The sequence below is a fragment of the Laccaria bicolor genome, genomic scaffold (assembly GCF_000143565.1).
Source record: "Laccaria bicolor S238N-H82 LACBIscaffold_39 genomic scaffold, whole genome shotgun sequence".
NCBI lineage: Eukaryota > Fungi > Basidiomycota > Agaricomycetes > Agaricales > Hydnangiaceae > Laccaria > Laccaria bicolor.
Window position 1 is genome coordinate 493,080 of NW_001889910.1, and position 10,390 is coordinate 503,469.

Sequence of the window (10,390 nt, forward strand, 5' to 3'; positions counted from 1 at the left end):
TCGCTGGCTCTTGCTGAACTTCGATGCCCTGGGAGCCGTTGCTGTCCTGGTGTCAACCTTGTTCTCGATCGCCACGCTCACCGATGGGGCTGGCCTTGCTGGTCTTTGTATAACGAGTGCCATGGCTTTCACATCTTCAGGTGAGAGTTGCTTCTAGTATGTACGACCACGGCTCTGAACTCTTTCTAGTTTATTGGGCATGTCGATTCTGGACTGGTGAGGCATTCCTTTTGGTCGTTTCTTCGACTTTTTGATAACCCTCGCTTTTACAGCTCTGGAACTGGATCTCAAGTAAGTCCCTCGATGTGACGACGTTAATTCTATTCATATCGAGTCTTCTCAGCTCCGTTGAACGTGTTGTCGAATAGTGAGCTATTCTTTCTGCGCTCATCGACGACCTCTAATCCAAGACCGTCATTTAGTCTGGACCTTCCTCAAGAGCCACCCGCAGTAATCGAGTCTAACCGCGTTCCTGCGTACTGGCCTTCAAGTTCCAACAACGACGCCCTTATTCGGGTTGAGAATCTCGAAGTCAAGTATGCTTCGGATCTCCCTGCCGTGCTTCACGATGTTTCCTTCACCTTGAAGGCGGGTGAGAGTGTTGGTCTCCTGGGTCGTACTGGTTTGTTTTGCCTTATCTTAATCCGGACGTAATCTGATGTTTGCGTTGATAGGAAGCGGAAAGTCGACCTTGGCAATGAGTATCCTCAGATTCGTAAGTTTCTTGATACTACGCCTCCAACATAGTCGCTTAGTCGCCTTTCAGGCCGACCCTTCCAGTGGCCGTATTATCATTGATGGAATTGATATATCTACAATTGGTATTCATGATCTCCGTTCGAGATTGGTAGGCACACGGTTTCGGTAAATTCTTACCAGCATCTAACTATCATCACAGACTTTCATACCCCAAGACGCTACGTTGTTCTCGGGCACTCTTCGAGACAATCTTGATCCGTTTGGTACGTCTATGGTAATGGCGTCTTTCTTTTGCTAAATCTCCTTGTTTAGGCGAACACACCGATAGTGAATGTCTGGACGTCCTCCGCCGTGTCCAAATGATTACGGACAGCCCTCAACAAATTTCGCGGGAAACATCCGCCTCTTCTTCTCGTGCCTCTTCCCGGCCAGCGTCTATCCGCGATGTCGAAAGAGAGAGTATAGTCGGCTCCGTGTCTACTGCGACCGAAGTAGACTCGAAAACTACTGTCACGCTGGACACCAAAGTTTCGGCTGGGGGAACTAATTTCGCCCAAGGTCAACGGCAACTTATCGCCATGGCCCGCGCCTTACTGCGGCGCTCGTCAATCATCGTTTTGGATGAAGCTACGAGTAGTATTGATTTCGCAACCGATGCGAAGATCCAGGCTACCATTCGCGAAGAGTTTAACGACTCCCTTCTACTGACAGGCGAGCCCCCCACTACCTCCATTCTTTGTTCTATCTGACCCAATTCCAGTGGCCCACCGTCTCCGCACCGTTATCGATTATGACCGCCTCATTGTTTTGGACAAGGGACATGTAAGTGCATGATGCGGACTTGCAGTACATCAGCTCAGATTTGCTCTACAGATCGTCGAGTCTGATTCTCCGTGGAATCTTATACGAAAGGAGGATGGAATCTTCCGCGGCATGTGCTTGAAGAGTGGATCTTTCAGCGAGTTGGAGGCGGCTGCGAAGGCCAAGGCTGAGCACCAATGATATGATCTATTCACTCTCATTTACATCCGAAGTCTAGCTATATGTTCAATAGATCTGCTGCGTAATGCAATGTACCGGTATCAACACGCAGCTTTCAATTTGGTTCAGCAGCTTTAATGGCACTATCTGTAGCCCCGAACGCTTCCCTTAAAGCGGCCGCCCATGGAGCATAGTTTCCCGGGTCCTTTGAAACTTCAGCCTTTTCAATATGAATGAACTTGCCTGATGCACCTTGTGCAGTGGCCCCTGATCGCATACATGTGAAGGGTCAACGTTGTTGAGGTACCTCCCTACAACATTCTTTGTCGCTGTAAGGAGGCAACTGTCGTCCGAAGGAAGAGATATGTTCCAATGAGGAAAGGATCATATGAGTTGTGTCTTCAAACGCTTGACGGGACGATCGACGTCGTCGGTGTACCATGCAATGGACGCCTTGCCACGTCCTGCGTGATAGGTAATGAACTCGAGGAAGAAAAAGCAGCCTGTACGGTATAACTTACCCAGACCAGCGGATAGGAACACTTGTTCCGAGGCGCAAGTTGTTCTCGCTTTCCCATGCATTTGAATGAAAGCACACGACGTAGCAGGGCAACCCCCATTCTCGTTCTGCCACGCTATGATGGCCAAATTTGCATCGAAGAACGGTTCGCGCTGATGAAATATTTCAGTACTGTGATTTCGTAATTTCAACTTCATACGCACGATGCTATGAGTAGGATCCGTCATATAGTAATGCTGACCACCTTGACTAGAAGTAACGCAGTCAGAAGGCAATATTGAAGCCGTCCGCTTCCTCCCAGTGATGAGCAGGCTCTTCGCGCCCGTCGCCTTGAACAAGGAAGCTGCTTGCTGTGGGGTGTCCCCGTCTCCACCGGGCCATCCTGGATGTGGAGCGGAGAAATGGATAGAACGTGAAACGTCCGCACGTAGTTCGGGAACGACAAAGAGGCCCCATCCTTTCGCGTAATGTCCCGATTCGACGCTAGATTCGTAGAGTACGCAAAAAGCGGTGCCGGACGAGTCGGTGAATGGCGCGACGGATATTATTGTGTTGATAGAGGGAGGTATAAAGATTGAAGAGCAGTTTCCGTCCACGTTTAAGACTGCTGTTATGACGTCTGACCACGCCTGTCGTTGAGTAGCGTTTGGCTGTGCTGCGTCGTAGGATGGGTAGTCGGGGTATTTTCTTTCCGGAACTGTGAAAGGATGGAAGCAGTCGATAAGGTGCTCTAGAGTGGTGGATGTTGAAAGACAGGTGGAAGTTGATCGGGATGGTACCAAGTATTGAGCAGCCAAAAGAGCGAACTTTGATAGCTGATTCAGCCACATTCTGCTGGTAGTTCTTGTGATGTGGAGGCGTTGGCTGGTTTAGCAGTGGCAGCAAACCGGCGGGCAGGACCTTGAGCTGTCGTTGATCAACGAATTGAAAGGTAAAATGGAAAGATGAGGCTCACCTCGGAGTTGGATGTACACGTCCGCGTTACCTCACCCACATCACTCGGAACTACATACGCTCATGAAGTTACGAGAGATTGGACACGTTTAGAGTCCAACGACGCTGAGGGCGACGAGCAAGTTGGTTTTGAGTGGAGAGTGTAAGTCCGATAAACTCGGATTTCGGTTGATGCCATCGCTTGGCCATCGCCTCAAGGTATTGTGCCTCCGAGATATAAGTATAACAAATCCAATCGTGAATTGTAAACGGTCGCATGGTATACGCTATAATACATGCAAAAATTCCTGGCAAAGTAAGGGAAATCGACAAGACAGTGCGCGAAGCAACGTTTGCGCTGATTGGTATGATCGCCATGAGGACACAGTTCGACGAGATGCACCAGAAGAGGTTGTTTGTTTTGCATTTGGAGAATGTATGTTTTTGTTTTGGAATAGAACTTAATGCTTATAATGGTGGTTTTGGTGGTTAGATCACCTCGCAGGAGGGACACCTGCACCTTGCAGCGGCGGATGGCGCACTGGGTTTCGAGCTTCTCGTGCAAGACATCGTGAATGACTCTGGAGCGACGGACGTCGCGCCTATCTCTGTTCATCGCGAATGGATGTCGCGCCCATCCCTGCTGTGATGGATGGCTATAACTCTGATTGGGACTCGCTGTACCCATTCTTTACTGTGACCTTTGGCCTGAATCTGCTTTCCTGCAGCAGCTGATACCTTTGTAGTTCTTGACCCTTACAAGGTCCCGCTGGATGTGGAGCCGGGACACGTATCTCTTTGGGTTAAGGAGAAGGCGTTTGTAGTGTCTGCCTTAATGATGTCAAGGACTTGATCGCTATGACGCGGAGCTTGACTATCAAGGTTGACCATGCAGTTGCCATGCAGGTCTTATTTGGACAAGTGCGTTTCCTTTTTTCCCCGATTTCTACGCACATCGACTTAATTGAAACCCTTGTCAGCCATCGCCTTTGACGCTCACGTTCTCAAGTGGAGTTTGGACGACAGTGCCTGGCATCACGTCAAAGAGGCGTCGTTCTACGGGACTGATACCTACTCACTGGCATTTGACATGGTTATCAAGGTGACGGACGATGGCCCTGAGCTCAGCGTCAACTTTACTGGGATGCAGGAGAAGGGAGTGTGGCCTGGTAAGAAGAGTGTTGAAGCGGAGGGAAGGCTTGCGATGCGGTTGCTTGAGGAGCTTGATTCTTGGTTGGAGGTGAGGACGGGGGAGCAGTGGATGCGCTTTTAATGGGATGCATAGCGGGGAGTGTGGTTGTGTAGAAGAAAACATGAAGAAGGATAACCAATTTCGCGGCCAGGTCTTGTGGAACTGAAATCGTCATACCAATTTTTGGATGTTGTGGAGTTTACTATCATTATGTATACAATTTACCAACTCATGCATTTGCCTCACTCTATTTCTTCGTTTCCTTGAACAGCTTCGCCAAGGTCTTGCTAGAGTCGGAAACTTCATCCATGAGGTCCCCCATCGCCTCCTGTATTTCCTCTGCCACCCCTTCCTCCTGTTACTACGTCATATTATCCATCTTCTGCACCGTCTCGAACAACTCTCCCAGTTCCTCCGGAGCCTGCTCTTGGAATTCATGCAAGCGCTTCATTATCTCCTCTTCTTGGTCCTCTGGAACCTTTCCACGCATCGACCCCAATATCTCCTCTGGCACCTTCGTTGTCTCCGGCTGCTCTTCAACAGCACCCTCTTTTTCTTCCCCCTCTGACTGCATCAGGGCTTCAGCTTCCCCGATATAATGGTCCAACAGCGCCTCGGTCGGTGCGGAGGTATATTCCGAATACTTCTCTCCCAAGATAGGTATGACCGTATCATCATGGTCCAAAATCCTTTGCACAACCCTATCGCCCTCAGGATCCGGCCTCAGCTTGACCAAATTCATCCCACCACCAAAATCACACAAAAGCTGCACCATCCTCTTCCACGGCCGCCAATAAGCACGGCGATACCTGGGAATTATCCCCCCATGGAAAGTCGATGCTGCAAACGGCTGGTGACTCGATGTTAGAGCGTCTGTCCGGTGAGCACAACAACAGGAGAAGTGCCTGCAAAAAAAACCAAGAGGGGGCTGAAAAGCATCGATATATTTTTCCTGTAAGGTCGCGAGGGCAACTTGTGCTGGGGGGTGATGGGAGTCCCAAGTCAACATAGAAGCTAGGGCAATCAATGATAGCAATCCTACCATGCAACAGAAAGACTTAGATCCTTCTGAATTGAGGGCAAAGTATAATAGATCAGCCATAGGCTGGGGAACTGGCAGAAAATGACAGAGGAAAGGAAAAGAAGATGAAGTAATTGTCTACTGAGCGAAAAGTTTGAGTCCCCAGAACTCATGAAGCTGGACCACGGCCAAAGGGTACATACGTGCCGAACTTTTCAAAAGCCTCCTGAACAGACTCCCCATAGTCCACCACACCCGAATGCCCTTTGTTCTTCGCCTCTGTGAGTGTAGCACAGTTTGTCTCCGATGACTGGTACATGGTCGCCTCATTGAAATAGACCAAGCTGCCGCGCCCCTGCTCATCGCCTTCAACCAGCGGCTCAGAGTTTTGGCGGGTAGGTTGCTCCCCCTCTGGCGCAGTGACAAACTCAAAATCTGTTGGATTTTAGCATGGCTATGTTAGATGTATGAGGTTGCTCACCAGTCAGGTCAATATTGAAGTGGAAGAGCAGTGAAGAGGGGTAGGCAGCCAGCACCCAAGGTGGGAGCTCTATGGCAACACCTGCCTCCCAAAGGACAAGCCATGACCTCCTTTTGTGGTTGAATTTAGTTTCTGAGGAGGAATCAGCACCTTCACAATGAAAGAACTCTTCAACTTACCACCGAGTTGGTAGATCACCAGAACGCAGACACCAACAATGTTCTTAGCATCGACATGGGGGGCGCAGTGAACCCTTCTTTGACCTGGGAAGCATGCGTTGATGCAGAGGTTAAAGAATAGCCCGAATAGCGGCCGGAACCCATAGGTTTTTTCGTGCCAGTCAGCACACTTTCTGTACCTCCCCGCAACTCCTGGGAACATGAGTTCCACTACTGAAGTCACCCAGCGCCTAGGAGGGAGCTTGGCTCAGGTCAAGGTAGGAAAAAGGTCATGAAGCTCACGTTATGCTTTTCACAACTTCCTCCTCAAGAAAAGCCTCCACTCGGGCTTGGTTCTCCCGGTGCCAGAGTGTAAGTTTCGGGGCCTGCGGGATCCAGTCTCTTCCATCAGCTGTGGCCCCTGCCAGCCTCAACGCAGCACTCACCTTCTGGTACTGGCGGAAGTGCCCAATGATGCATGGCAGATGCGGCCCACGCCCGTTATCACGATGCTTCTTTGCTGCCGCTTCCGAGTCGAGTGTTGGTCGCAGGAGCCTCTCAATGGCTTTCTCCAAATCCTCCCGCTGACGCCCCAACCAGTCTGCAGGCGATGTTCGGTAGAAGAACGTGTGACCCTCTTGATCCTGCAGAATTGTAGGCCGATTCGCAGCCCTACAGGTGATGAGGTGAGGAAAAAAGCAGCCTGGAAGTGATAAATGATGGGCCTCACATTCCTTCATCCACATAGGGGACAGGGAAGAAAGTCTGGACGACATCTTGGATCTGTCCCTCCCTCCACTTTCTTCGTATGGTTTCCTCCGCCCAGGCGGGAGGTGGGAGGCCGTGCCATCCTGTTGAAGTCGGGGAGGTGTGTTCCACCATAGAGAAGGCCGCGTTCTGGTAGACAGCCCCCTGCAGATAGGACCGTTCATGAAGCCTTTCCTTTCGCGCCAATTGCTCATCGCCACCATGCTTCTTGAGCAGCCGGCCACCTCTAGGCCTCTTGGGCCTATTGCTGTTGGGCGCAGGCTCCGTTTTCTGGCGCTTGGACGAGGTTTGAGCTCCCTGTGGTGGTTCCTGTCTCTTCTGACCCACCACAAGAGGCTTGACTTGGACTTCCCTGATGAGACGTTAGTGCGGCTGCTCAAGAGGCCTGACCGGAGGGAAGAATCACCGCCACGAGCTACTGAGCTCTGCCTGCTGCCCGTCGTCGCCCCAGTTGAAGCCGGAGCGAGGAGATTTTCGATTTCCCAAGCCCTGAGGTGCCTGCGTCGTCAGCAGAGCATCGAAGTCGGCGGTCGGATTGTGAAGGTAGGCGCCATGTCGCACCGCTTCGGCAAGGTACTTAGCCCGTGCGCTGCGGAGGTTGTAAGGCGTTCGGAACACCTGCGACTTCGGAAGGAGTGTGAGTACTGGGTTTCGCTCCCCCTCAGTGGCTAGGGACTCACCGGTGACGGATGGCTCGTGCCAGTCTTTGCCGGCATGCGGTTCGAAGTGCGGCGGACGCCATCAGGAGGGGCCTGAGCGGAGGGCATATTTCGGAAGGCCAGACGCAATTAACAGTGTGGAGGCCGCAGTGCTAAGATGCTCGGCAAGGTCGCTGCGGGAGCAAGAGGCAACTGACGGCGAGGAGTTCACGCGAAGGCGGCACGTGAGCGCGGTGTGTCAAGTATGTGGAGCCCCCCATCAGGAAAACGTCCAATTGAACTCAACTTTGCGAAGTAAGGCGCAATCACATCGAAAGTTCCTTGACAACTTTGCAAAGTTGGGAATCCATCTTTCCGTAGCACTTTGGCACCCTTCCTGGTGCACTTTGATCAGTTCAATTGAACACTTTAGATCTCGAGCACGACGCGTTATAGAAAAAAAAAATAGCATCGACATTCAGTATCTAATTCAAATTATGTATAGGAAATGTGCGTCCCGAGCTCGCTGCTAGTTCGGAAACTTTCCCTCTCACTTCACCACTACCAGGCTCGCCTACATGACGGAGCAATGGGATTGCATGTCAGCGGACGAGGGGGGGGGGGAAGCTGCACGCTGGAGATGCATCCCTGATTGTGCTGGACCCGGATTGTAGTTAGACGGAGGCAAGGACCCTGGTTGCAGTTGGATGGGCGCAGACGCTGGCGGGGCGTGGTTATAAATTGACGGGGTTGTGGAAGTGGAGAGGGTGAAACGTGGTTGTAATTTGCTGGCGGTGCCGATGCGGATGGAGCATGGTTGTAATTTACCGGGGGTTCGGATGTGGGTGATACTTGATCTCGATTTGATAGTGCGGATGCGGGCCGTGCCTGGTACGAACCAGCGGGTGGTGCAGACATAGGTGGTGCTTCAACTTTCCAGCGACTTGTTGTTCATAATCGGCCATTCTGAGGGTCCCTCAGTTAGCACAACTGGGGCTAGATGGAACGGGATTGAATTACCTGAAGAGCTTCTTACTCCGAGCATCGCTGGCGTCGAGCTCATGTACCCCTCGTGTTTCGCACAGAGATAGATGGGCATTGGAGCTGGTTTCTAGGTGCCAGCAGCGAAGGTCTGGGCAGCAGGGAGCGTGCCAGCATGTTTGGGGGGTGAGGGCCAATCTGCTATAAATCGGTGTGAGATGGGCGGTGGTTTCTCTCCTAAAGGTGCGGACACTGACATCGTTATCATCTCCTTTGAAAATCTTCCACAACACTCAGACCAACTGCTGGTTCAGACTAACACTGCCGTCACTTGGGACCTTGACCGCCTTTTCCCTTCCCTTGACGAATGGAAAGGTTCGGGTTAGATGAGCGCTAATCGGCGACTAACAGGGAACTGACCTCAGCAGCGGTATTAGGATTTTGAAGAGGCAACAGCGCGTGAAGAGTCAGCTGAAATCGCGATGTAGGTTGTACGAGCTGATTGAAGGCCAGACTCGCTGCGGTCGAGAGAGGGAAACAGTACGCCCCCGTGAGCAGACGGCCGACTGGAGCTCGGATGGAATCGCTGGTGGCCAGTGGCTGAGAAAGGGGAGAAGATGCAGCACGCTCGTCGTCATTGGTGGTTCGGAGGGGAGGGAGTGTTGTGAATGTGTAAGCTGTTGTTTGAACTTGCATCACGTAACAACCGGGAACATGCATCCGGATTCCGAAAACAACGCACTGTGAAGTGATTGCACCCCATTTGAGTGCTTCGTTTACACTTAATCCAAGTGCATGGACACTTGGTTGAAGTGTTTTTCACACCTATATGAAGTGATGCACTATCTTCAAAACACTTGTCTACGGCGTTTTGGACACTGATCAGCCCAAAAGTGCACCATGGAATCACTGTCGAAACACTTGTATGTGGTGCACTGTCGTAGGTGAGCTAGCTACTGCTACCGATTTAGCATATAAACGGTAAAACCATATATATTCAGTAGAACTACGACTACCACACCTCTACCTACTCAATTGAGTGGCAATATTTACTCACCACGACACCCAAACGCCCTCCAATTCACGAAACAGCGCAGTCCAATGCGCTTTGAATGGGATCGAAGGCGTGCCAGCCAGAGTGCGCTAGAGAGGGTCGACAGTCCTTCTTAAACCATATGGACAATGGAGGAACCTACAGACCGCCCACAGAATTACCGAGAGAGTGCATTAAGAACGCGCCAACAAGACGCGCTCGTTTCGCGACGGCGCGCAGCTTTACCGAAATGTCCGACGTCAGCGCAGAGGGGGCTTTCTTAATGTGACAGGGGCCTACCTTGCTACCGAATGACTTCGTCCTCAAGGCAGTGTACCAATGTCAATCCCAGTGTGTAACTGAGGGGGAAAATCAGTCTTGTTGTTCAAAGCGCGTGAGGATCGACAACACACCGATTGATCCTCTCGAGCTCTGCCTTTTAAGCAAGGTATGTGCAAGCTCCCGAGGTGTTGTGCGATTTCTGGATCCATGGAACCGGCTGGGGGAAATAAAGGCAGAGAAATATCGCTACCACGAATTTCCATTTCCGGCTGGAGTTCTTCATGGAGGTTTTAGATGTCCTTTTGGACCTAGCCCGTCGTGCAGAAAAGCAAAACAGGCAACGCGACGTACTGCAATTGCGTAGAATATCATACCTCCTCTGCCTCCTCAGCCCCGTTAAACTCCTCATCCCCCGTTAGTGCCTCGATCGAGCGGCGTAACGCGCGTAGCGGTCCATATCGATACCTTCGGTGGATACAAGCAACACAAGCGTCTCGACCCGGGCAGGGATGAAGCGATACAAACACAGCTATGGATGTATGTCAATAAATAAGTTCATCAATAGATACGTACTACCCAGTCGTGTCCAAGAACCTGCGAACTTGGAGTACCGACTAACTTCAGGCCTGTGCGAAGCGTAAGATGAAATTGATAAGGAAGGCAACTGAAAACGTCGTCTAATATTGCGAAGAATCCGCTGCGG

At 51.2% G+C, this 10,390-nt stretch overlaps 7 protein-coding genes across 7 annotated transcripts; 3 read left to right on the forward strand and 4 right to left on the reverse strand.

Moving 5' to 3' along the window:
* Positions 1–121: 121 nt before the first annotated feature.
* Positions 122–1,701, forward strand: LACBIDRAFT_308351 (multidrug resistance-associated ABC transporter; the record flags this gene model as incomplete). The annotated part of the gene is made up of 11 exons (XM_001886648.1): positions 122–140; positions 190–216; positions 273–291; positions 344–367; positions 423–622; positions 675–715; positions 767–847; positions 899–962; positions 1,012–1,410; positions 1,460–1,521; positions 1,573–1,701. 11 exons carry the CDS (start codon positions 122–124, stop codon positions 1,699–1,701), a joined length of 1,065 nt encoding a protein of 354 aa, XP_001886683.1.
* A 94-nt stretch (positions 1,702–1,795) lies between these two features.
* On the reverse strand, positions 1,796–1,957 carry LACBIDRAFT_308352 (uncharacterized protein; the record flags this gene model as incomplete). Its single annotated transcript, XM_001886739.1, has 1 exon — positions 1,796–1,957. The coding sequence occupies one exon, from the start codon at positions 1,955–1,957 to the stop codon at positions 1,796–1,798; it is 162 nt and encodes a 53-aa protein (XP_001886774.1).
* Positions 1,958–2,064: 107 nt separating this feature from the next.
* Positions 2,065–3,030, reverse strand: LACBIDRAFT_332266 (uncharacterized protein; the record flags this gene model as incomplete). The annotated part of the gene is made up of 3 exons (XM_001886740.1): positions 2,065–2,144; positions 2,202–2,352; positions 2,404–3,030. The coding sequence occupies 3 exons, from the start codon at positions 3,028–3,030 to the stop codon at positions 2,065–2,067; spliced, it is 858 nt and encodes a 285-aa protein (XP_001886775.1).
* Positions 3,031–3,410: 380 nt separating this feature from the next.
* On the forward strand, positions 3,411–3,782 carry LACBIDRAFT_308354 (uncharacterized protein; the record flags this gene model as incomplete). The annotated part of the gene is made up of 2 exons (XM_001886649.1): positions 3,411–3,569; positions 3,627–3,782. 2 exons carry the CDS (start codon positions 3,411–3,413, stop codon positions 3,780–3,782), a joined length of 315 nt encoding a protein of 104 aa, XP_001886684.1.
* Positions 3,783–3,991: 209 nt separating this feature from the next.
* On the forward strand, positions 3,992–4,406 carry LACBIDRAFT_308355 (uncharacterized protein; the record flags this gene model as incomplete). Its single annotated transcript, XM_001886650.1, has 2 exons — positions 3,992–4,058; positions 4,114–4,406. The coding sequence occupies 2 exons, from the start codon at positions 3,992–3,994 to the stop codon at positions 4,404–4,406; spliced, it is 360 nt and encodes a 119-aa protein (XP_001886685.1).
* A 280-nt stretch (positions 4,407–4,686) lies between these two features.
* On the reverse strand, positions 4,687–7,520 carry LACBIDRAFT_332267 (uncharacterized protein; the record flags this gene model as incomplete). Its single annotated transcript, XM_001886741.1, has 10 exons — positions 4,687–5,230; positions 5,368–5,430; positions 5,550–5,781; positions 5,828–5,959; positions 6,007–6,236; positions 6,289–6,371; positions 6,432–6,657; positions 6,716–7,105; positions 7,160–7,377; positions 7,434–7,520. 10 exons carry the CDS (start codon positions 7,518–7,520, stop codon positions 4,687–4,689), a joined length of 2,205 nt encoding a protein of 734 aa, XP_001886776.1.
* A 1,145-nt stretch (positions 7,521–8,665) lies between these two features.
* Positions 8,666–9,092, reverse strand: LACBIDRAFT_308357 (uncharacterized protein; the record flags this gene model as incomplete). The annotated part of the gene is made up of 2 exons (XM_001886742.1): positions 8,666–8,731; positions 8,793–9,092. The coding sequence occupies 2 exons, from the start codon at positions 9,090–9,092 to the stop codon at positions 8,666–8,668; spliced, it is 366 nt and encodes a 121-aa protein (XP_001886777.1).
* Positions 9,093–10,390: the final 1,298 nt, after the last annotated feature.